Source organism: Heteronotia binoei, chromosome 8 (assembly GCF_032191835.1).
Source record: "Heteronotia binoei isolate CCM8104 ecotype False Entrance Well chromosome 8, APGP_CSIRO_Hbin_v1, whole genome shotgun sequence".
Taxonomy (NCBI): domain Eukaryota; kingdom Metazoa; phylum Chordata; class Lepidosauria; order Squamata; family Gekkonidae; genus Heteronotia; species Heteronotia binoei.
This window is the reverse complement of record NC_083230.1, coordinates 131,601,767-131,625,394: the sequence shown is the minus strand read 5'-3', so window position 1 is coordinate 131,625,394 and position 23,628 is coordinate 131,601,767. Positions and strand designations below refer to the sequence as shown.

Genomic DNA, 23,628 nt, shown 5'->3' with positions numbered 1-23,628 from the left:
AAACCCGGTTCTCCCAGATAAGAGAGCTCTGGCTGACCCAAGGCCATTCCAGCAGCTCCAAGTGGAGGAGTGGGGAATCAAACCCAGTTCTCCCAGATTAAGAGAGCTCTGGCTGACCCAAGGCCATTCCAGCAGCTGCAAGTGGGGGAGTGGGGAATCAAACCTGGTTCTCCCAGATAAGAGAGCTCTGGCTGACCCAAGGCCATTCCAGCAGCTGCAAGTGGAGGAGTGGGGAATCAAACCCGCTTCTCCCAGATAAGAGAGCTCTGGCTGACCCAAGGCCATTCCAGCAGCTGCAAGTGGAGGAGTGAGGAATCAAACCCGGTTCTCCCAGATAAGAGAGCTCTGGCTGACCCAAGGCCATTCCAGCAGCTGCAAGTGGAGGAGTGAGGAATCAAACCCGGTTCTCCCAGATAAGAGAGCTCTGGCTGACCCAAGGCCATTCCAGCAGCTGCAAGTGGGGGAGTGGGGAATCAAACCTGGTTCTCCCAGATAAGAGAGCTCTGGCTGACCCAAGGCCATTCCAGCAGCTGCAAGTGAAGGAGGGGGGAATCAAACCCGGTTCTCCCAGATAAGAGAGCTCTGGCTGATCCAAGGCCATTCCAGCAGCTGCAAGTGGGGGAGTGGGGAGTCAAACCCAGTTCTCCCAGATAAGTGCAATGGCTGACCCAAGGCCATTCCAGCAGCTGCAAGTGGAGGAGTGGTGAATCAAACCCAGTTCTCCCAGATAAGAGAGCTCTGGCTGACCCAAGGCCATTCCAGCAGCTGCAAGTGGGGGAGTGGGGAATCAAACCTGGTTCTCCCAGATAAGAGAGCTCTGGCTGACCCAAGGCCATTCCAGCAGCTGCAAGTGAAGGAGGGGGGAATCAAACCCGGTTCTCCCAGATAAGAGAGCTCTGGCTGATCCAAGGCCATTCCAGCAGCTGCAAGTGGGGGAGTGGGGAGTCAAACCCAGTTCTCCCAGATAAGTGCAATGGCTGACCCAAGGCCATTCCAGCAGCTGCAAGTGGAGGAGTGGTGAATCAAACCCAGTTCTCCCAGATAAGAGAGCTCTGGCTGACTCAAGGCCATTCCAGCAGCTGCAAGTGGAGGAGTGGGGAATCAAACTTGGTTCTCCCAGATAAGAGAGCTCTGGCTGACCCAAGGCCCTTCCAACAGGTGTAGCTGGAGAGCAAGGACTCTTGTCAAAGGCCCCACCCACTATCCTCCTCTTTCTCCTCCCTGCCGTTAACTCCCAGTGCCCTGCTGAGCGCAAAGGGAGGGGTTGCCATATCCCAGCCCCTTCCCCATCACAACGGGAGGGTGCGTGGGGGTGGGGGTGGGGAGGGGGTACCTCAGTCTTTGCTCCATTCCTGCCGTGCCCTGAAGCGGGCTGCTGCTGCCCCTGCTGAGGCCGCTTCCTTCCTAGAGAGGCCCCCATCTGTAGCCTCACTCCGTCCCTGCTTCATCTCCGCCCTGGCTTTGGGGCACGGCCTCAGGCTCACAGACGGGGACAGAGACGCCTGCGCTCACATTCCACAACCTTCATCCTGTCCAAGCTAAACAGCGCCGGGCTGCACCGAGGGGACCAGCCACACCGTTTGTCCAAACGATTGTCTCTTCAAGCAAGCGGGCAGCAACTGCAGGCCACGGCCGCTATTACCCCCCCGCCCCGGCCACCCTCCCCCGCTGCTCTTTCCTTCCTGCCTCCCTGGACAGCTGCCTCAAACAGACGCCTTCTTATGCTCCCCCGCCTGCTCAACTCAACTGCCGAAGGCCTGAGAGTGAAAGGGCCACGTGCCGGCCACCTGCCGACAGCTCTCCAGCCTGCAATCAAACACCAGCGTGGCATGGTGGAAGCCCACCAGCCTGGCAGCTCGAGTGGGACCCCAGCAGGCTCCCCAGTTGGCACCAGAGGTCAACCCTGCACAGCCAGTATTGGTGCAGTGGTGAAATGTGAGGACTCTTCTCTGGGAGAACTGGGTTCGATTCCCCACTCCTCCACTCGCATCTGCTGGAATGGCCTTGGGTCAGCCATAGCTCTGGCAGAGGTTGTCTTTGAAAGGGCAGCTGCTGTGAGAGCCCTCTCAGTTTCACCCACTTCACAGGGCATCTGTTGTGGGGGAGGAAGGTAAAGGAGATTGTGAGCCACTCTGAGACTCTGAGATTTGGAGTGGGGGGCGAAATATAAATCCAATATCATCATCATAAATGAGGCTTTGTTGGGCCGGGCCATGTTGGGACAGAATGGGCATGTTCCTATTCAAGATTAGGTAGCAGAGATATAAACTTTATGAAAGACACAGACAAATGCAATTAAAGGTGTTTTTTTTAAATAAAACTTAAAATAAAACATAATTAAAACATTAGCACTTATTGGTCTTAAAGCTGCTTTCTTTATATTTCTCCTGTGGGATCCAGGGAACTGGGCAAAGGAAGCTCTGGCTCTTTCCCCAGGGGACTGGGGTAGGGGAGAGCCTCAGCCAATAGAAGGGATAGAGGTTTGACTCAGTAGCTCTGCTGTTCAATTGAAATTGTGTAGCAAAGCAAGCTCTGCCTCCTCCCCGCCTCCCCAAGGGAGGAGCCTCAGCCAATGGAGAAAATAGAGACTTTGCTCTGTAGCTCCTGTGTGATTGAGCAAGCCTTTGCAAAGTAAACTCTGATGCAGAAGGAAGCAAGAGAGAGGGAGAAGGAAGCAGGTGACAGCCAGTTGCTCGGGGGCCTGATAGGAGCCCTCTGGGGGCCTGATTCGACACCCCTGCACTAGAGCGTTTCGGCTACTGATCAGTTTGGTGAGGCTTCACTATCTCTCCAAGATGGGGGAACTTTGCTTTCAGACAACCCCCTTGCAGGGTTTCCTGACAGAAGGGAGCAGAACCTCTCAGGGCCCTTTGCTGGACACAGGCCACATTAAGCACAGTTGCCCCATTGCGAGAAACGAGAGCTCTGAATGATTTCCAAGCCCGACGGCAAACCTCTGCTCAGAACCGGCTCATTTGCATTCTCCAGCTATGCTGCCCTCAGCAAATCTGCAGGCGGACCACAGACCCGAAACTGCTTCGCAGAACAATGCCAGCTCTTCAAGGAGACTCTTTTGTAGATCACAGGCTTTCTGGCAACGTGAGCCAATGCAGAAGCCAAAAGGGAGCCTGATCCCTGCACACCAGGTGGCCTAGAGGAGGGGCCTTGGACAGTGACTTGTGTCTAGAGACCAGGGCACTATCCAGACCCCACAGCTCTGTTCTCTTTCAATGTGGGCAACATTTTGGACTAGGAAATGCTCATGGATTGGCGATCCTAGGGCCCCACTGAGAAGAGGAGAGGGGAGGAGAGGAAGAAGAAAACCATAGATTTATTCCTCGACCTTCTATCTGAATCAGCGTCTCAGAGCAGTTTACAGTCTCCTTTATTTTCTTCTCCCACAACAGACAACCTGTGAGGTGGGTGGGGCTGAGAGAGCTCTGACAGAAGCTGCTTTTTCAAGGACAACTCCTATGAGAGCTGTGGCTGACCCAAGGCCATTCGGCAGCTGCAAGTGGAGGAGTGGGGAATCAAACCCGGTTGTCCCAAATAAGAGAGCTTTGGCTGCCTCAAGGCAATTCCAGCAGCTGCAGGTGGAGGAGTGGGGAATCAAACCCGGTTCTCCCAGATAAGAGAGCTATGGCTGACCCAAGGCCATTCCAGCAGCTGCAGGTGGAGGAGTGGGGAATCAAACCCGGTTCTCCCAGATAAGAGAGCTCTGCCTGACCCTTGGCCATTCCAGCAGCTGCAAGTGAAGGAGTGGGGAATCCAACCCGGTTCTCCCAGATAAGAGAGCTCTGCCTGACCCAAGGCCATTCCAGAAGCTGCAAGTGGAGGAGTGGGGAATCCAACCCGGTTCTCCCAGATAAGAGAGCTCTGCCTGACCCAAGGCCATTCCAGAAGCTGCAAGTGGAGGAGTGGGGAATCAAACCTGGTTCTCCCAGATAAGAGAGCTCTGGCTGACCCAAGGCCATTCCAGCAGCTGCAAGTGAAGGAGTGGGAAATCAAACCCGGTTCTCCCAGATAAGAGCTCTGGCTGACCCAAGGCCATTCCAGCAGCTGCAAGTGGAGGAGTGGGGAATCCAACCCGGTTCTCCCAGATAAGAGAGCTCTGCCTGACCCAAGGCCATTCCAGAAGCTGCAAGTGGAGGAGTGGGGAATCCAACCCGGTTCTCCCAGATAAGAGAGCTCTGCCTGACCCAAGGCCATTCCAGAAGCTGCAAGTGGAGGAGTGGGGAATCAAACCTGGTTCTCCCAGATAAGAGAGCTCTGGCTGACCCAAGGCCATTCCAGCAGCTGCAAGTGAAGGAGTGGGAAATCAAACCCGGTTCTCCCAGATAAGAGCTCTGGCTGACCCAAGGCCATTCCAGCAGCTGCAAGTGGAGGAGTGGGGAATCAAACCCGGTTCTCCCAGATAAGAGAGCCATGGCTGACCCAAGGCCATTCCAGCAGCTGCAGGGGGAGGAGTGGGGAATCAAACCCGGTTCTCCCAGATAAGAGAGCTCTGGCTTCCAGGCTATTCCAGCAGCTGCAAGTGGAGGAGTGGGGAATCAAACCCGGTTCTCCCAGATAAGAGAGCTCTGGCTGACCCAAGGCCATTCCAGCAGCTGCAAGTGGAGGAGTGGGGAATCAAACCCGGTTCTCCCAGATAAGAGAGCTCTGGCTGACCCAAGGCCATTCCAGCAGGTGCAAGCTGAGGAGTGGGGAATCCAACCTGGATCTCCCAGATAAGAGAGCTCTGGCTGACCCAAGGCCATTCCAGCAGGTGCAAGCTGAGGAGTGGGGAATCAAACCTGGATCTCCCAGATAAGAGAGCTCTGGCTGACCCCAGGCCATTCCAGCAGCTGCAAGTGGAGGAGTGGGGAATCCAACCCGGTTCTCCCAGATAAGAGAGCTCTGGCTGACCCAAGGCCATTCCAGCAGCTGCAAGTGGAGGAGTGGGGAATCCAACCCGGTTCTCCCAGATAAGAGAGCGATGGCTGACCCAAGGCCATTCCAGCAGCTGCATGTGGAGGAGTGGGGAATCCAACCCGGTTCTCCCAGATAAGAGAGCGATGGCTGACCCAAGGCCATTCCAGCAGCTGCATGTGGAGGAGTGGGGAATCAAACCTGGATCTCCCAGATAAGAGAGCTCTGGCTGACCCAAGGCCATTCCAGCAGCTGCAAGTTGAGGAGTGGGGAATCAAACCCGGTTCTCCCAGATAAGAGAGCTCTGGCTGACCCAAGGCCATTCCAGCAGCTGCAAGTGGAGGAGTGGGGAATCAAACCCGGTTCTCCCAGATAAGAGAGCGATGGCTGACCCAAGGCCATTCCAGCAGGTGCAAGTGGAGGAGTGGGGAATCAAACCCGGTTCTCCCAGATAAGGGAGCTCTGGCTGACCCAAGGCCGTTCCAGAAGCTGCAAGCGGAGGAGTGGGGAATCAAACCCGGTTCTCCCAGATAAGAGAGCTCTGGCTGACCCAAGGCCGTTCCAGAAGCTGCAAGCGGAGGAGTGGGGAATCAAACCCGGTTCTCCCAGATAAGAGAGCGATGGCTGACCCAAGGCCATTCCAGCAGGTGCAAGTGGAGGAGTGGGGAATCAAACCCGGTTCTCCCAGATAAGAGAGCTCTGGCTGACCCAAGGCCATTCCAGCAGCTGCAAGTGGAGGAGTGGGGAATCAAACCCGGTTCTCCCAGATAAGAGAGCTCTGGCTGACCCAAGGCCATTCCAGCAGCTGCAAGTGGAGGAGGGTGGGAAGAAACCCGGTTCTCCCAGATAAGAGAGCTATGGCTGACCCAAGACCATTCCAGCAGCTGCAAGTGTAGGACTTGGGAATCAAACCCAGTTCTCCCAGATAAGAGAGCTCTGGCTGACCCAAGGCCATTCCAGCAGGTGCAAGTGGAGGAGTGGGGAATCAAACCCAGTTCTCCCAGATAAGAGAGCTCTGGTTGACCCAAGGCCATTCCAGCAGCTGCAAGTGGAGGAGTGGGGAATCAAACCCAGTTCTCCCAGATAAGGGAGCTCTGGCTGACCCAAGGCCATTCCAGCAGCTGCAAGTGGAGGAGTGGGGAATCAAACCCGGTTCTCCCAGATAAGAGAGCGATGGCTGACCCAAGGCCATTCCAGCAGGTGCAAGTGGAGGAGTGGGGAATCAAACCCGGTTCTCCCAGATAAGAGAGCTCTGGCTGACCCAAGGCCATTCCAGCAGCTGCAAGTGGAGGAGTGGGGAATCAAACCCGGTTCTCCCAGATAAGAGAGCTCTGGCTGACCCAAGGCCATTCCAGCAGCTGCAAGTGGAGGAGGGTGGGAAGAAACCCGGTTCTCCCAGATAAGAGAGCTATGGCTGACCCAAGACCATTCCAGCAGCTGCAAGTGTAGGACTTGGGAATCAAACCCAGTTCTCCCAGATAAGAGAGCTCTGGCTGACCCAAGGCCATTCCAGCAGGTGCAAGTGGAGGAGTGGGGAATCAAACCCAGTTCTCCCAGATAAGAGAGCTCTGGTTGACCCAAGGCCATTCCAGCAGCTGCAAGTGGAGGAGTGGGGAATCAAACCCAGTTCTCCCAGATAAGGGAGCTCTGGTTGACCCAAGGCCATTCCAGCAGCTGCAAGTGGAGGAGTGGGGAATCAAACCCAGTTCTCCCAGATAAGAGAGCTCTGGTTGACCCAAGGCCATTCCAGCAGCTGCAAGTGGAGGAGTGGGGAATCAAACCCAGTTCTCCCAGATAAGGGATCTCTGGTTGACCCAAGGCCATTCCAGCAGCTGCAAGTGGAGGAGTGGGGAATCAAACCCAGTTCTCCCAGATAAGAGAGCTCTGGTTGACCCAAGGCCATTCCAGCAGCTGCAAGTGGAGGAGTGGGGAATCAAACCCGGTTCTCCCAGATAAGAGACCTCTGGCTGACCCAAGGCCATTCCAGCAGCTGCAAGTGGAGGAGGGGGGAATCAAACCTGCTTCTCCCAGATAAGAGAGCCATGGCTGACCCAAGGCCATTCCAGCAGCTGCAAGTGGAGGAGTGGGGAATCCAACCCGGTTCTCCCAGATAAGAGAGCTCTGGCTGACCCAAGGCCATTCCAGCAGCTGCAAGTGGAGGAGTGGGGAATCCAACCCGGTTCTCCCAGATAAGAGTCTGCACACTTCACCAATATGCCAAACTGGCTTTCACCTTGCCACTGCACCTTCAACTGGCTTTTCAGGAGAAGACACTTGAGAAAAGTGGGACATAAGTGAAGTCAATAAACAAATGCAATAAATCGGGATCCCCTGCTCAGGTCTAGAGGCCCTCCCAGAAATCTGCATCCATGCCAAGCAAAACACTTACTGAACTGAGTGTCCAAGACTGCAGAAATGCCACCAATGCGGAGAGATTGCGTCACTTCCCTGACACCCCTCCCCTCGTTTGGTGTAGTGGTTAAGTGTGCGGACTCTTATCTGGGAGAACCGGGTTTGATTCCCCACTCCTCCACTTGCACCTGCTGGAATGGCCTTGGGTCAGCCATAGCTCTGGCAGAGGTTGTCCTTGAAAGGGCAGCTGCTGTGAGAGCCCTCTCCAGCCCCACCCACCTCACAGGGTGTCTGTTGTGGGGGAGGAAGGTAAAGGAGATTGTGAGCCGCTCTGAGACTCTTCGGAGTGGAGGGCGGGATATAAATCCAATATCTTCTTCTTCTTCTTCTTCGTTAGCTTTGCTATGACAGACAGTTAGCTCTCCCTATTGATAAAAGACGCAGAGTCTCTTTAGCAGATGTCTCAGCCCCCTTGGAGCAAGAGGGATGAGTGCGCTGAGCAAAAGCAATATCTGGCCGTGTGAAATGGGTGGCTGGGGAACGGTGCCCACAGCGAAATTATTGACCTACAAGGTGGAGAGAGAGTGTGCCGAGAGGCCATTCCGGCCCTTTTCTCCCGCTGTGCAAATGTCCTTTGCCGTTTGATCATGTAGATCCTTCCTAACCCACAAAATCCATGTTAGATTTGACTAACACCAGAGGTCTCTTATCGATGTTGGTAGAGAGGAGCTTGCCAAACACCAGTGACAAATAAATTACTTGGCTTGGCCTGGGGCAAACCTGTCACTCTCCCCTTTCTTAGGCTGGCCACATAGATAAGCACAGACCTTGGGGGGGGGGGGCGAAGGAGGGCTACAGGAAGACCTTTAGAAGGAAGAATGATTGGAGCTGGAAGAAACAAAGGGGGGTTAAGATAACAATAGAGCCAAAAGGAAGATCCTTCCTTCCTTCCTTCGTTTTTGGTGTAGTGTGGATCTCTTATCTGGAGAACTGGGTTTGATTCCCCATTCCTCCACTTGCAGCGGCTGGAATGGCCTTGGGTCAGCCATAGCTCTCTTATCTGGGAGAATCGGGTTTGATTCCCCACTCCTCCACTTGCAGCGGCTGGAATCAGACCTGGTTCTCCCAGATAAGAGAGCTCTGGCTGACCCAAGGCCATTCCAGCAGCTGCAAGCGGAGGAGGGGGAATCAAACCCGGTTCTCCCCGATAAGAGAGCTCTGGCTGACCCAAGGCCATTCCAGCAGGTGCAAGTGGAGGAGGGGGGAATCAAACGTGGTTCTTCCAGATAGGAGTCCGCATACTTCACCACTACACCAAACTGGCTCTCAAAGAGGTGCAAGAGTCACAGCCTTGCCAGCCCAGTGGCCTGTGACCCCACCTCTTTCGCTGCAGAGCCAGGTTCAAATCTCCACTGTGCCACGGAGGTTTGCTGGGTGATGGGGGACTGAACCTCACAGCTTCATCTACCTCACAGGGTGGTTGTGAGGACAAAATGGAGGACACAGGAACCATGGCAGCGGCTTTGGGTGCCTGCTGGGGAAAACAAGGCAAGGTATAGATGAATAAACAAGACCTCTCCAGGGCTCTTCAATACAAGTGCGAATCTTGCGATCCTGGCGGAAAGAACTTTCCTTGCCGATCCCAGCTGGGGCAGCAGAATGAAGGCTACCTCCAGAGAGGTGAGCTTTCGGGTTCCAGTCTCTGCTCAGCTGTAAGCCAGAGTGGGAATTAGGCAAGTAAGTCCCTCTGCCAGGTTGAACGGTGTTCAAGACAACAGAAAGGCAGGGGAAATGCCAGGGGTAGCCACGGAGGAGTAATAGAGATTGCTTTTTATGTTGTCAAAGGCTTTCATGAATCCATAAACATAAACACAATTTCAACAGAAAGGAAGAAAGTTGAAAAATTAATAGGGCACGGCTTCCAGTCCTGAAAAACACAAAATGCCCTACAGCTTACAACAGCACTACAGATAAGGTGAGAATTTCAATAGCCAATCCATATACAAAAGAACCCCATCAGGTAAGCTCCTCCATTAGCCTGTCACAGCCCAGGAAGCTCCCATAAGAGAATGATTCAGCCCTACCCCACCTGCCTGAGTAGATAGCAATTACCTGCCTCCCAACTTCTTCTCAATTTGACCCAGAGAGAACTCCAGTTTTCTGGGTTACACCTCTGAGGATGCCAGTCACAGTTGCTGGCGAAACGTCAGGTCCCACAATGCCAAGACCACGGCCGCAGAGCCTGCGAAATCTACAACAACCGATATGGTTTTTACTTTACTTGCACCATCGGCCTTGATCTTACTTCTTTATCTCCTGGTGACTGGTGGAGACTTTTATTTTCTCTTGGCCATTATTACAGGCAAGATGCTGGACTGTGGGGAGCAGGGGCTGGTTTCCATCCTGCTCTTATCTGCTGTGATCAGGATCGATCGCCGTTTCCCCCGAGCACTGGGGACAGAAAGGAAACACAGATCCAAAGACACTGGAGTGACACCGGCCCCGAGGGCAGATCCTTTGCCAGGCCCCAGAGAGGGCCCCAGGGCTGCTGGATGCTGCTGGCTGGAGAGCCGGGATCCATCTGGACAAACAAGCAGAGCAGAGAGATCCTTTTCCCTGCTCTGCTCCACTTGCTCTCTGCTTTGCATCCGCTGCATTTTTTTGCCCGCCCAACAGCTGCTATTTCGGAGACTCTCTGGAAGTTTGTGCATTAGAAGAAGACTGCAGGTTTATATCCTGCCCTTCTCTCTGAATCAGAGACTCAGAGTGGCTCACAATCTCCTTTATTTTCTCCCCCCACAACAGAAACCCTGCGAGGTGGGTGGGGCTGAGAGGGCTCTCACAGCAGCTGCCCTTTCAAGGACAACCTCTGTCAGAGCTACAGCTGACCCAAGGCCATTCCAACAGCTGCAGGTGGAGGAGTGGGGAATCAAACCCGGTTCTCCCAAATAAGAGAGCTATGGCTGACTCAAGGCCATTCCAGCAGCTGCAAGTGGAGGAGTGGGGAATCCAACCCGGTTCTCCCAGATAAGAGAGCTCTGGCTGACCCAAGGCCGTTCCAGCAGCTGCAAGTGGAGGAGCGGGGAATCAAACCCGGTTCTCCCAGATAAGAGAGCTCTGGCTGACCCAAGGCCATTCCAGCAGCTGCTAGTGGAGGTGTGGGGAATCAAACCCGGTTCTCCCAGATAAGAGAGCTATGGCTGACCCAAGGCCGTTCCAGCAGCTGCAAGTGGAGGAGTGGGGAATCAAACCCGGTTCTCCCAGATAAGAGAGCTGTGGCTGACCCAAGGCCATTCCAGCAGGTGCAAGTGGAGGAGTGGGGAATCAAACCCGGTTCTCCCAGATAAGAGAGCTATGGCTGACCCAAGGCCGTTCCAGCAGCTGCAAGTGGAGGATTGGGGAATCAAATCCGGTTCTCCCAGAAAAGAGTCTGCACACTTCACCACTACACCAAACTGGCTCTCCTCCTAGCCGAAGAGGAAAACCACGGGCCACAACAAGCAACTGAATGCCCCAAGCTCTGCAAAATGGCTCCAGAAAGGGGATCAGGATCTGTCCAGCAGTCAAAGGGAAAGAGGAGGCACCTCTCATAAAAGGACTTGTGACACCTTTAGGCCCTTGAGTGGCTGATGCCCCCTGGGGCAGACCCCGGCCAAAGACTCAGGGGTGCCAGCATCTCACACACTCAGTGCAGAGAACTTCTGCGCTCCAGAAACGCATCGACACCTGGACCGAGGCGGTACGGCAGTATTGCTGTTGTTAGACCTTTCGGCCGCGTTCGATATGGTTGACCACCGGCTGCTGGCCCGCCGCCTCGCCGACACAGGGATTCAGGGGCTAGCCTTGCAATGGCTTTCCTCTTTCCTGGAGGGTCGGGGACAAAGGGTGGCAATTGGGGGGGAGCTGTCCCAGAGACACTCACTCAACTGTGGGGTGCCTCAGGGAGCAGTTCTCTCCCCGATGTTATTTAACATCTACATGCGCCCCCTTGCCCAGATTGCCCGGAGATATGGGCTGGGTTGCCACCAGTACACGGATGACACCCAGCTCTATCTATTGATAGATGGCCGGGCTGCCGATGTTCCTATAAACCTGGACCGGGCGCTGCAAGCCGTGGCAGACTGGATCAGGTCGAGTGGGCTGAAACTGAATCCAGCGAAGACAGAGGTCCTTTGTCTAGGGCGTGGTGGTCCAGAGGGAGGGATCTCCCTTACAGCTTTTGACGGTGCGTCACTGATACCAGTGCGCAGGGTCAGGAGCTTGGGAGTGCTACTGGAGTCTTCCTTGACAATGGAGGCCCAGATAGCAGCCACTGCCAAATCCGCCTTTTTCCACCTCAGGCGGGCGAGGCAGTTGGCTCCCTTCCTGGAGCGCAATGACCTGGCAACAGTGATCCATGCAACGGTCACCTCGAGGCTAGACTACGGTAATGCCCTCTACATGGGGCTGCCCCTGTGCCGAACCCGGAAGCTGCAGCTAGTGCAGAATGCAGCAGCCAGACGGCTATTGGGCCTACCTCGGTGGGAACATGTGCAAGCTGGGCTGCGGGAACTGCATTGGCTGCCAGTTATTTACCGAGTTCGTTACAAGGTGCTGGTTATTACCTTTAAAGCCCTATATGGCCGAGGACCTGTTTACCTTAGGGACCGCCTCTCTCCATATGTTCCCCAGAGAGCACTGCGATCCAGCTCACAAACCTTCTGGAAGTACCTGGGCCAAAGGAGGCCAAACTAAAAATGACCAGAGAACAGGCCTTCTCTATAAAAGCACCCCAATGGTGGAACCAGCTGCCGGAAGAGGTGCGGGCCCTACGGGACATTAGCCAATTCCGTAGGGCGTGCAAAACCGCCCTCTTCCGGCTAGCCTTCCAAGATGAAACCTGAAATGAACACCATGCCATCACTAACATCAACAATCGAGTTAGCAATAAGATGAGATTATTTTAGATTGATTTTAGATTTTTATATTATGTAAATTTAATGGTAATTTTAAATGGTACTGAATGTATAATTGTTTTATTGTTTAACATGGCTTTTGCCACACTCTGTAAGCCGCCCTGAGCCTGCCTCGGTGGGGAGGGCGGGGTATAAATAAAATATTATTATTATTATTATTATTATTATTATTATTATTATTATTATTATTATTATTATTATTATTATTATTATTATTATTATTATTATTATCATCATCGGAGGAGGAGGAGCTTCCCGGGCAGCAGATTCTTACCTTGGTGTGCAACTTGGCAAACTGCTTGTCGTCCAGCAGGCTCTGGGTGTACACTCGCCTCTTGTACCGGAACTGGGGAAGGAAAGCCAACAGGAAAACTGTCACCGGAATGCCCTCAAGCCCAGCACAGCCTCAGCCGCCAACCACATGTGTTTCCCGCACATTGATCCAACGGCCCTCGATCAAGCTCAGCCAGCAAAACCGCAGTTCAAAATCTCCATGTCAAGCACCAACAAGATCAAACGCTCAATTAAAGCAGATTTTGGAAGGTCCAAAACATCCCACTCTGGCTTCAGCTTGACAGCCCAAAACTTCCAATAAGATGCCACAGCTCTGCAGGAAATGACCGCTGGCCTAGCCAAATTCCAGATTGTAGGTACGAGTCAGGCCCCACAAATGCCTCCCTAGGGATCTCCTCATGCCCCACTTTGCTCGGGGGGCAGCTGAGGGGCAGGCATAGAGAAGGTGGCAACAGGGCTAGACAGTCCATTAGGAACAGCTAGGTCAAGAGTGTCAAACTCATTTGTTATGGGGGCCAGATCTGACGTAAATGAGACCTTGTCGTTGGGTTAGGCCATGTGTGCTATAAAACAGGTGTGTCATACTTGCAGCCCGGGGGCCGAATCAGGCCCCTGGAGGGCTCCTATCAGCCCCCCGAGCAACTGGCTGTCATCTGCTCTCTTCTCCCTCTCTCCTACTTCCTTCTGCATCACAGCTTGCTTTGCCAGGCTTGCTCAATCGCACAGGAGCTACAGAGCAAAGCTATTTTTCCCCCCATTGACTGAGGCTCCTCCCTTGGGGAGGAAGAGGGGAATGCAGAGCTTGTGTTTCCAGGTTCTCTCAATCACACAGCAGAGCTACTGAGCCGAGTCTCTCTTCCTTCACCCTCCTGGTCCCCTGGGAAAGGAAGGAAGGAAGGAAAGAGTCACAACTTCCTTTGCCCAGTTCCGTGGATCCCACGGGAGAGATACAAAGAAAGCACCTCTAAGACCAATGAATGCTAGCGTTTTAATCATGTTTTAAGTTTTTTTAAAAATTAATTGTGTGTATCTGTGTCCTATATAAAGTTTACATCTCTGCTACCTAATCTTAAATAGGTATACACATGGCCTGGCCTGACATGGCCCAGCCCCTCAAGGTCTCATTAATATCAGATCCGGCCCTCATAACAAAGGAGTTCGACACCCCTGCTATAAAATGTAATGCCAGGTAGCAGAGATATAAACTTTATAAAGGACACAAACACCTTGAAAAAACCTTAAAATAAAACCTGCTTAAAACATTAGCACTCGTTGGTCTTAAGGGTGCTTTCTTTGTATCTCTACAATGGGATCCAGGGAACTGGGCAAAGGAAGCTCTGTCGCTTTCCTTCATTCCCCAGGGGACCAGGAGGGGGAGGAGCCTCAGCCAACAGAAGGAAAGAGAGGCTTGGCTCAGTAGCTCCGTTGTGCGATTGCGAGAGCCTGGCAAAGCAAGCTCCGCCTCCCCCGCTTCCTCTCCAAGGGAGGAGCCTCAGCCAATGGAGAAAAATAGAGGTTTTGCTCTGTAGCTCCTGTGTGATTGAGCAAGCCTTGCAAAGCAAGCTGTGGTGCAGAAGGAAGCAAGAGAGAGGGAGAAGAGAGCAGACGGCAGCCAGTTGCTCGGGGGCCTGATAGGAGAACTCTGGGGATCTAGTTTGGCCCCCGGGCTGCATGTTTGACATCCCTAAGCTAGGTGATCACCTAGGGCACTGGAGGTAGAAGGGCACCAAAGCAAGCCCTGTTGCTATGCCACATATCAGTGGACTGTCCTTGGCACAGTAGCTCCTTTCCTTCCTTCTGTCAGGTGGGCAGGGCAACCGGAAGGATGGAGGTGGGGCTATTTTCTGGGGCCAATTTTGCATCCAAATCCACCCTTTTGGGGAGGTGGGCCACTTCCATAGCCCAGGCCGAAGTGAGGGGTGTGTGAGCAGAGGTGGCTTCCCCATATGGCAGGGAGAAGGAGAAGCAGCTGATGTGCAGGGAGTGTGTCCGATCCACTCCTCTCTCCACAAACCCACAGGCACACAAGAACACCCACTCTGGACCTGCTCCTTTCCCACTGCCTTCACCTTCCTCAGTTCGCTCCATGGTGAATCATTGTTTGGCGGCAGGGCCCCTAAAGAACTGCGTCAAACGGAAGCGGTGACAAAGGATAACGTTTCAGAATTAGATACTAGATCATTATGAAGGAACAGGCCATTAAAGCTGTTGGGCCTTCACCCTTGAGTCTGTAAAGAGCTCCAATGGGAACCTGTCAATCTTTTGGCTAAACATATTTGAGTCTTCTTCCGGCAGATCTACAAGGCAAAAAGGGTATTGCAGATCTGGAAAATTTACAGAAGAGAGCAACTAAGAGAAAACATAAGAGCGCAAGAGAAGCCATGTTGGATCGAATCACTGGCCCCTCCAGTCCAACACTCTGTGTCACAGAAGAACATAAGAGAAGCCATGTTGGATGAGGCCAATGGCCCCTCCAGTCCAACACTCTGTGTCACATAAGAACATAAGAGAAGCCATGTTGCATCAGGCCAGTGGCCCCTCCAGTCCAACACTTTGTGTCACATAAGAACAGAAGAGAAGCCATGTTGGATCAGGCCAATGGCCCATCCAGTCCAACACTCTGTGTCACATAAGAACATAAGAGAAGCCATGTTGGATCAGGCCAATGGTCCATCCAGTCCAACACTTTGTGTCACATAAGAACATAAGAGAAGCCATGTTGGATCAGGCCAATGGCCCCTCCAGTCCAACACTCTGTGTCACAGAAGAACATAAAAGAAGCCATGTTGGATCAGGCCAAATGGCCCATCCATTCCAACACTCTGTGTCACATAAGAGAAGCCATGTTTGGATCAGGCCAAATGGGCCATCCAGTCCAACACTCTGTGTCACACAGTGACCAAAAAAACCAGATGCCATCAGGAGGTCCATCAGTGGGGCCAGGACACTAGAAGCCCTCCCACTGTGCCCCCCCCCCGAAGCACCAAGAATACAGAGCATCACTGCCCTAGACAGGGAGTTCCAACAATATGCTGTGGCTAAGAGTCGCTGGTGAACCTCTGCTCCATATGCTTATCCAATCCCCTCTTGGAGTTGGCTATGCTTGTTGGGGACAGACTAGAGCACCCTCCCTGCACCGGGCAGCCCCTCTGTAGCCAGAGCATATTCCGACTTGAGGCTTAAAGAGCCCAGGTAGAATAAGCAAGAAACAGCCAATTAAGAAAACCAAAGTGAAGTCAGCTGCAAATGAGTACCTCCAGATACGGGACTGGCGTGTCCGGGTTCAGGGGGTATTCCCTCAGCAGCCGTTCCTCGTCCAGGAACTTCCCAGCCCTGCCGTTGAAGGCTGGCTGGAAGAGGCCATAATTCAGCACGTCCTTCAGGCTGTGGTTCAAGGTGCAGAGGATCCGTTGCTTGGAGACCCAGATGGGGACATCGGGATTCAGCCGCAAACACTTCTGTGGAGGGCGGGAAGACAGGCAGGAAGCAGAATGAGAACACAGGCAGACCCAACCATTTCATACTGTAAAATATAGTTGCAAAGGACATTATTTATTGTGCGTTGAAGAGCCCTCTGTGTCACACAGTGGCCAAAACCCAGGTGCCATCAGGAGGTCCACCAGTGCGGCCAGGACACTAAAAGCCCTCCCACTGCTGCCCCCCCCCCAAACATTAAGAAGACAGAGCATCACTGCCACAGACATAGTGTCCCATCTAAATTTTGCGGCTAGTAGTCACAATGAACATAGGAGAAGCCATGTTGTATCAGTCCAATTGCACATCCAGTCCAACGCTCTGTGTCACACAGTAGCCCAAAAACCCCAGGTGCCATCAGTAGGTCCATCAGTGAGGTCAGGACACTAGAAGCCCCTCAACCACCAAAAATATAGAACATCACTGCCCCAGACATAAGAACATAAGAGAAACCATGTTGGATCAGGCCAACGGCCCATCCAGTCCAACACTCTGTGTCACACAGTAGCCAAAACCCAGGTGCTATGAGGAGGTCCACCTGTGGGGCAAGAGCTCCAGAAGGCCTCCCACAGTAGCCTTCCCCCAAGCACCAAGAAGATAGAGCATCACTGCCCCAGACATAAGAACATAAGAGAAACCATGCTGGATCAGGCCAGTGGCCTATCCTGACCAACACTCTGTGTCACACAGTGGCCAAAACCCAGGAGGACCACCAGTGGGGCCAGGACACTAGAAGCCCTCCCACTGTACCCCCCAAGCACATCACTGCCCCAGACATAAGAACGTAAGAGAAGCCATGTTGGATCAGGCAAATGGCCCATCTAGTCCAACAGTCTGTTTCACACAGTGGACAAAAAACTCCAGGTGTCGTTAGGAGGTCCATCAGTGGGGCCAGGTCACTAGAAGCCCTCCCGCTGTACCCCCACAAAGCACCAAGAAGACAGAGCATCACTGCCTCAGACATAAGAACATAAGAGAACCCATGTTGGATCAGGCCAACGGCCCATCCAGTCCAACACTCTGTGTCACACAGTAGCCAAAAACCAGGTGCTATCAGGAGGTCCACCAGTGGAACAAGAGCTCCAGAAGGCCTCCCACTGTAGCCTCCCCCCAAGCACCAAGAAGACAGAGCATCACTGCCCCAGACATAAGAACATAAGAGAAGCCATGTTGGATCAGGCCAGTGGCCTATACTGCCCAACACTGTGTGTCACATGTGCCATCAGTAGGACCACCAGTGGGGCCAGGGCACTAGAAGCCCTCCCACTGTTGCCCCCCCTAGGCACCAAGAATACAGAGCATCACTGCCCCAGACATAACAACATAAGAGAAGCCATGTTGGATCAGGCCAATGTCCCATCCAGTCCAACACTCTGTGCCACACAGTGGTCAACCCCCCCCCCAGGTGCCATCAGGAAGTCCACCAGTGGGGCCAGGACATCAGGAGCCCTCCCACTGTTCCGCCACAACCTCTCCCCTTGGATCCCAGGCAGTCTGCGGGGCGTCGAGGCCAATCCTCCCTCTAAGCTGCGGAATCTTGTGAGCAAGACTTCTACTTTGTGAGCTCCTGGCATTAAAGCTGTGAGCAACTGCCTAAACTAGTGTGCTCTGGGGCCATCCTCCCTGCGCTAGGACAAAAATGTGTGGGCTTAGAAGGAACACTGGTACACACCACTCTTTAAAGTCCTTCGAAAGCACCACGCCATTCTCTCCAGCGGATGGGGGTCCACCCTTGCCTCAGGGGAAGCAACAGGACTCCTTCCAAGGTCAGCAGGGCTGGTGGACTCTTGCAGAAGAGAGGGAGAGAGGGGGCACCAGGGAAGGTGAGCACCGACAGGGGACATGTCCCAGAAGGAGGGTCATGCCCTGACCCCCAAACAAATATCCCCATGTCATCCTTGCTTCTGAAAGAGAGTGAAACAGGGATAGGGTTGCCAATCCCCAGGTGGGGGCAGGGGATCCCCTGGTTTGGAGGCCCTCCCCCCGCTTCAGGGTTGTCAGAAAGCGGGGGGAAGGGAGGGAAATGTCTGCTGGGAACTCTATTATTCCCTATGGAGATTTATTCCCATAGAAAATCATGGAGAATTGATCTGCAGGTATCTGGGGCTCCGGGGGGGGGCTGTTTTTTGGGGGTAGAGGCACCAAATTTTCAGTACAGCATTTAGTGCCTCTCCCCAAAATACCCTCCAAGTTTCAAAAGGATTGGACCAGGGGGTCCAATTCTATGAGCCCCAAAAGAAGCTGCCCCTATCTTTCATTATTTCCTAAGGAAGGAAGGAATTGAAAAGGTGTGCCGTCCCTTTAAACGTGATGGCCAGAACTCCCTTTGGAGTTCAATTATGCTTATCACACCCTTGCTCCTGGCTCCACCTCCAGTGACTCCTGGCTCCACCCCCAAAGTCTCCTTGCTCCACTCCCAAAGTCCCCAGATATTTCTCGAGTCGGACATGGCAACCCTACTCACCGGCCTAAGGTCACCCAGCAAGCTTCCATGGCAGAACAGGAATCTGAACCCAAGTCTTCCAGATCCTGCCCCGACATTCTGACCGCCACCCTCACACAGGCTTCCCTCTGCCCTCAGTGAAGGGAGGGACGGTGACTCAGTGATAGAGCATTTGCTTGGGAAGCAGAAGGTCCCAGGTTCCATCCCCAGCATCTCCAACTCAAAAGGGTCCAGGCAAATAGGTGTGAAAAACCTCAGCTTGAGACCCTGGAGAGCTGCTGCCAGTCTGAATAGACAAGACTGACTTGGATGGACCCTGGCGGGGGGGGGGGGGGGGTCTGATTCAGTACAAAGCAGCTTCATGGGGAGGGAGGGTGGCTCAGTGAAGGAGCATCTGCTTGGGAAGCAGAAGGTCCCAGGTTCAATCCCCGGCATGTCCAACTCAAAAGGGTCCAGGCAAATAGGTGTGAAAAACCTCAGCTTGAGACCCTGGAGAGCTGCTGCCAGTCTGAGTAGTCAAGACTGACTCGGATGGACCCAGGGGGGGTGGGGTCTGATTCAGTATAAGGCAGCTTCATATGTTCATATATGTTCAAGGGTGGGTATGTGCCCATCGGCTTCGCAGGGCCTGGGGCTGAACACAACCTCCAGCTAAGCCCGACAGGTCACACGGCTGTTCAAGAGATGGCTACAGGAGTCGGTTGAAAGGTTGACAACACCAGAGGATGGGGAGATAAAAATAAACCAGGGAAATAGTGCAGCGAGTCTTGACTCTGGAAGTCAGCCTCAGAGCCCCCGACCTGCTCAGAAGAAAGCCGTTGAGTCTTCTGCCAGCCTGTCTGTTTCTGCGTCCAGCTGAGGCATCGGCTGGAAGCACAGATTTTAGCAAGGAGGAGGCCTGCCTGAGATTCCAGAAACGAGGGTCTGCCTGTGAGCCCCCAATGAATAGCACATCTTCCGCTTCTGTCAGCTGCCGACAGCCCCCCAACACCTGAGCCTCCCCGAAGTGACAGAAGAGTGGGAGAGAAATAGTCCACGCTGCTTCCTTCCTGATTTTTAGCAATGACATAGAGAGAGAGAGAGAGAGGGAGTGAGTGAGAAGGCGCATTCCCCGGGCCTGATTGTTTCAGTGCAAGAGGGGGGTGGGGGGAGAGAGTCAGCTGCTAGAAAAACGTAGACGGCGGGGAGAAAATGCTCTGAATTTAGAACAGAAATGAATAATACAAAGGCTGGTGAGCTTCCAGAGCACCTCCCCGGCAAAAAAGATAACCCCCTCCTCCTCCCCCTTCTCCATGTGCTACAAAGGCTAGTGCAAGAATCCAGAGCTGCAGCTGCGATTAGGAGGACCGGCACCTTTGGGCGCCACATGCCACAGGTCTCAAACCCACCGGAGTACAGTCAGCGCTGCAGCATCTCAGTTGCAGGCATCCGTGCCCGCGGAGGTCTCATGCCATGGCCCAGCAAGTGCAGCTTCGGCCTCCAGAAACACACCTTGCCTTTGAGGCTGAGATCAGGCAGAGGAGAAGAAGAAGATATTGGATTTATATCCCGCCCTCCACTCCGAAGAGTCTCAGAGCGGCTCACAATCTCCTTTCCCTTCCTCCCCCACAGCAGACACCCTGTGAGGTAGATGAAGATATTGGATTTATATCCCGCCCTCCACTCCGAAGAGTCTCAGAGCGGCTCACATCTCCTTTAACTTCCTCCCCAACGACAGACACCCTGTGAGGTAGAGGAAGATATTGGATTTATATCCCGCCCTCCATTCCGAAGAGTCTCAGAGCAGCTCACAATCTCCTTTCCCTTCCTCCCCGACAACAGACACCCTGTAAGGTAGATGAAGATATTGGATTTATATCCCGCCCTCCACTCCGAAGAGTCTCAGAGTGGCTCACAATCTCCTTTACCTTCCTCCCCAACAACAGACACTCTGTGAGGTGGGTGGGCCCTTTCAAGGACAACCTCTGCCAGAGCTATGGCTGACACAAGGCCATGCTAGCAGCTGCAAGTGGAGGAGTGGGGAATAAAACCCGGTTCTCCCAGATAAGAGAGCTATGGCTGACCCAAGGCCATTCCAGCAGCTGGAAGAGGAGGAGGGGGGAACCAAACCCGGTTCTCGCAGATAACAGAGCCATGGCTGAGCCAAGGCCATTCCAGCAGCTGCAAGTGGAGAAGGGGGGAATCAAACCCGGTTCTCCCAGATAAGAATGCTCTGGCTGACCCAAGGCCATTTCAGCAGCTGCAAGTGGAAGAGTAGGGAATCCAACCCGGTTCTCCCAGATAAGAGAGCTCTGGCTGACCCAAGGCCATTCCAGCAGCTGCAAGTGGAGGAGTGGGGAATCAAACGCGGTTCTCCCAGATAAGAGAGCTCTGGCTGACCCAAGGCCATTCCATGAGCTGCAAGTGGAGGAGTGGGGGATCAAATCCAGTTCTCCCAGATAAGAGAGCTCTGGCTGACCCAAGGCCATTCCAGCAGCTGCAAGTGGAGGAGTGGGGAATCCAACCTGGTTCTCCCAGATAAGAGAGCTCTGGCTGACCCAAGGCCATTCCAGCAGCTGCAAGTGGAGGAGTGGGGAATCAAACCTGGTTCTCCCAGATAAGAGTCCACACACTTAACCGCTTGATGCTTGGGGGGGCACAGTGGGAGGGCTTCTAATGTCCTGGCCCCACTGATGGACCTCCTGATGGCACCTGGGTTTTTTGGCCACTGTCACAGAGTGTTGGACTGAATGGGCCATTGGCCTGAGCCAACATGGCTTCTCTTATGTTCTCTTATATTCACTACACCAAACCGTGAATCCTGTACATCATTTATGATGCCAACATATGCGTGACAGACCAAGAACAAGAACAGTTGTGTGGACTCTTATCTGGAAGAACCGGGTTTGATTCCTCACTCCTCCACTTGCAGCTGTGCGAATGGCTTGGGTCAGCCAAAGTTTTCACAGAGATGTCCTTGAAAGGGAAGCTTCTGTCAGAGCTCTCTCAGCCCCACCCACCTCACAGGGTTACTGTTGTGGGAGGAGAAGATAAAGGAGATTGTGAGCTGCTCTGAGTCTCTGAGTTCAGAGAGAAGGATGGGGTATAAATCTGCAGTCTCCTTCTTCTTCTGTATGCCCAGCGGCTGTGCCCACACTGCCACCACCACAGGGCAATTGCGCCTATGATCAAACCAACACTTTCCTGGAATAAAGTGGGACTCACTTCCTAGCACAGCTGCTAAGAGTCACTTAGCAAAGCTGACTGTTGCTGGTGCACCAAGGAAGAAAGAATGTGGAGCTCTGCTGGAACATGTCGCTTCAAAGCATGACCCGGCACTGACATTTCGATTCACACTGACATTTTACTGAATGAGCTCTCCAGGCTACTTGCGGAAAGGCAGGGCAGCCTCTATGCCCCCACCCCCCAGGGGAGCTACCAGACGGGCCCTCCAGCCACACTGCAAACTCTTGGCCCCGAGCCCAGCCTGAGCCCCCTTCTGGGGCAGAAGGCTCAGCCATCCTGGGGGCAGGCTGGTGTGCCCACAGCTGCCTCTCCTGCTGATTTTGCTGAGCTGGCAAAGAAGAGGAGACGAAGGGGGAAGCAGCTGCGAGTCTGAGGGGCAGCAGCCCCCCCCCCCCAAGTCTGAGACAGGCCACGTGGACATCCAGAGGAAGCAGCAGCGAGAATCCTAGAATTGGAAAGGACCCCCAGGGTCATCTAGTCCAACCCCTTGCACAATATAGGAAACTCATAAATTTTGTATAGTCAAGGTGATGGTATTCCCAGTAGTAAAGTATGGCTGTGAGAATTGGACCATAAGGAAGGCCGAGCACAGAAGAATAGATGCTTTTGAGCTGTGGTGCTGGAGAAGACTCCTGAGAGTCCCTTGGACTGCAAGAAGATCCAATCAGTCAGTCCTAAGGGAAATTGACCCAGGTTGTTCCCTGGAAGGTCAGATGCCGAAGCTGAAGCTTAAATACTTTGGCCACCAAATGATGGCCATCCAGCCTCTGTTCAAAAACCCCCAAGGAAGGATTTTTAAGCTGAGGAAAGCCAGCCAGCTGCCCCAAGAAGCCCAGCCTGGCAGTGCCAACACAAACCCCGTAGGGTGGGGCACTTCTCTTGAGCACCAGGAGGCTTGGCAAGTGTTGGGGGCGCTGCTTGGAGGGGTGAGGGCTGGCACTCTGGCCAAGCGCTTCTGTGAAGGCTCCACCCCACACCCCTCTACCTTTCTGGCCTCAGCTCTTGGTGAAGCATTGTTGTGCTCACTCCTTCCGCAAGACTGGCAGGTCCTCTTCTATGCCTGGATGGGAGGAGGAGGAGGACTCCATGGGGAGAGGAGATCCCAGCAGAGGCCTTGGACTGCCAAGACGCAACCGGAATCCCTCTGCTAGAAGCTGTACTTCTCCTCCTCCTCGAACCCCCTCCCCCTCACCTTGCTGCTCACCGTCTCTTCTTGCCTCTGGCTGCAGAAACTGGGGCGCAGCCGTCACTGTCGCGGCGAGGGACAGCCATGGAGGGGCTCAGCCCCTCTCCAAGTCCCCGCGAAGGACAGCTTGACAGATTCGGGGCAGCGGAGCCATTGCTGCTGCAGTGGAGAAGGGAAGGCTGCGCCTGGCAAGCCAAGAGAGTCAGGGTGGGGAGCACCGGCTGCTCTGGAGCAAGGGAGGATCAGGGCCCAAATTCCAGTAACCCTCTTCCTGCCCACCTCAAATCTTAGAGCAGTCTAAAGCAGGGGTCCCCAAACCCCAGTCCTTGGACCAGTACCGGTCCGTGGCCAGTTGGCAACTGGGCCATGAGTTGTGTAATTATTTCATTATATACCAAAATGTAATAATAATAAGACGATGGCACTGGATTTCTATCCAGCCCTCCACTCTGAATCTCAGAGTCTCAGAGCGGCTCACAATCTCCTTTATCTTCCTCCCCCACACCAGACACCCTGTGAGGTAGGTGTGGGGCTGAGAGAGCTCTCCCAGAAGCTGCCCTTTCAAGGACAACTCTATGAGAGCTATGGCTGACCCAAGGCCATTCCAGCAGCTGCAAGTGGAGGAGTGGGGAATCAAACCCGGTTCTCCCAGATAAGAGAGCTCTGGGTGACCCAAGGATATTCCAGCAGCTGCAAGTGGAGGAGTGGGGAATCAAACCCGGTTCTCCCAGATAAGAGAGCTCTGGCTGACCCAAGGCCATTCCAGCAGGTGCAAGTGGAGGAGGGGGAAT

General features: G+C 53.7%; 1 protein-coding gene across 1 annotated transcript in view; it reads right to left on the bottom strand.

Annotated features, from left to right (window-relative positions):
• Nucleotides 1–23,628, bottom strand: part of SHANK3 (SH3 and multiple ankyrin repeat domains 3) — a 613,814-nt gene that overhangs the window by 485,034 nt on the left and 105,152 nt on the right. The window contains 2 exon segments of the mRNA XM_060246058.1: nucleotides 12,490–12,561; nucleotides 15,764–15,967. Coding sequence (XP_060102041.1) covers nucleotides 12,490–12,561; nucleotides 15,764–15,967 — 276 coding nt within the window.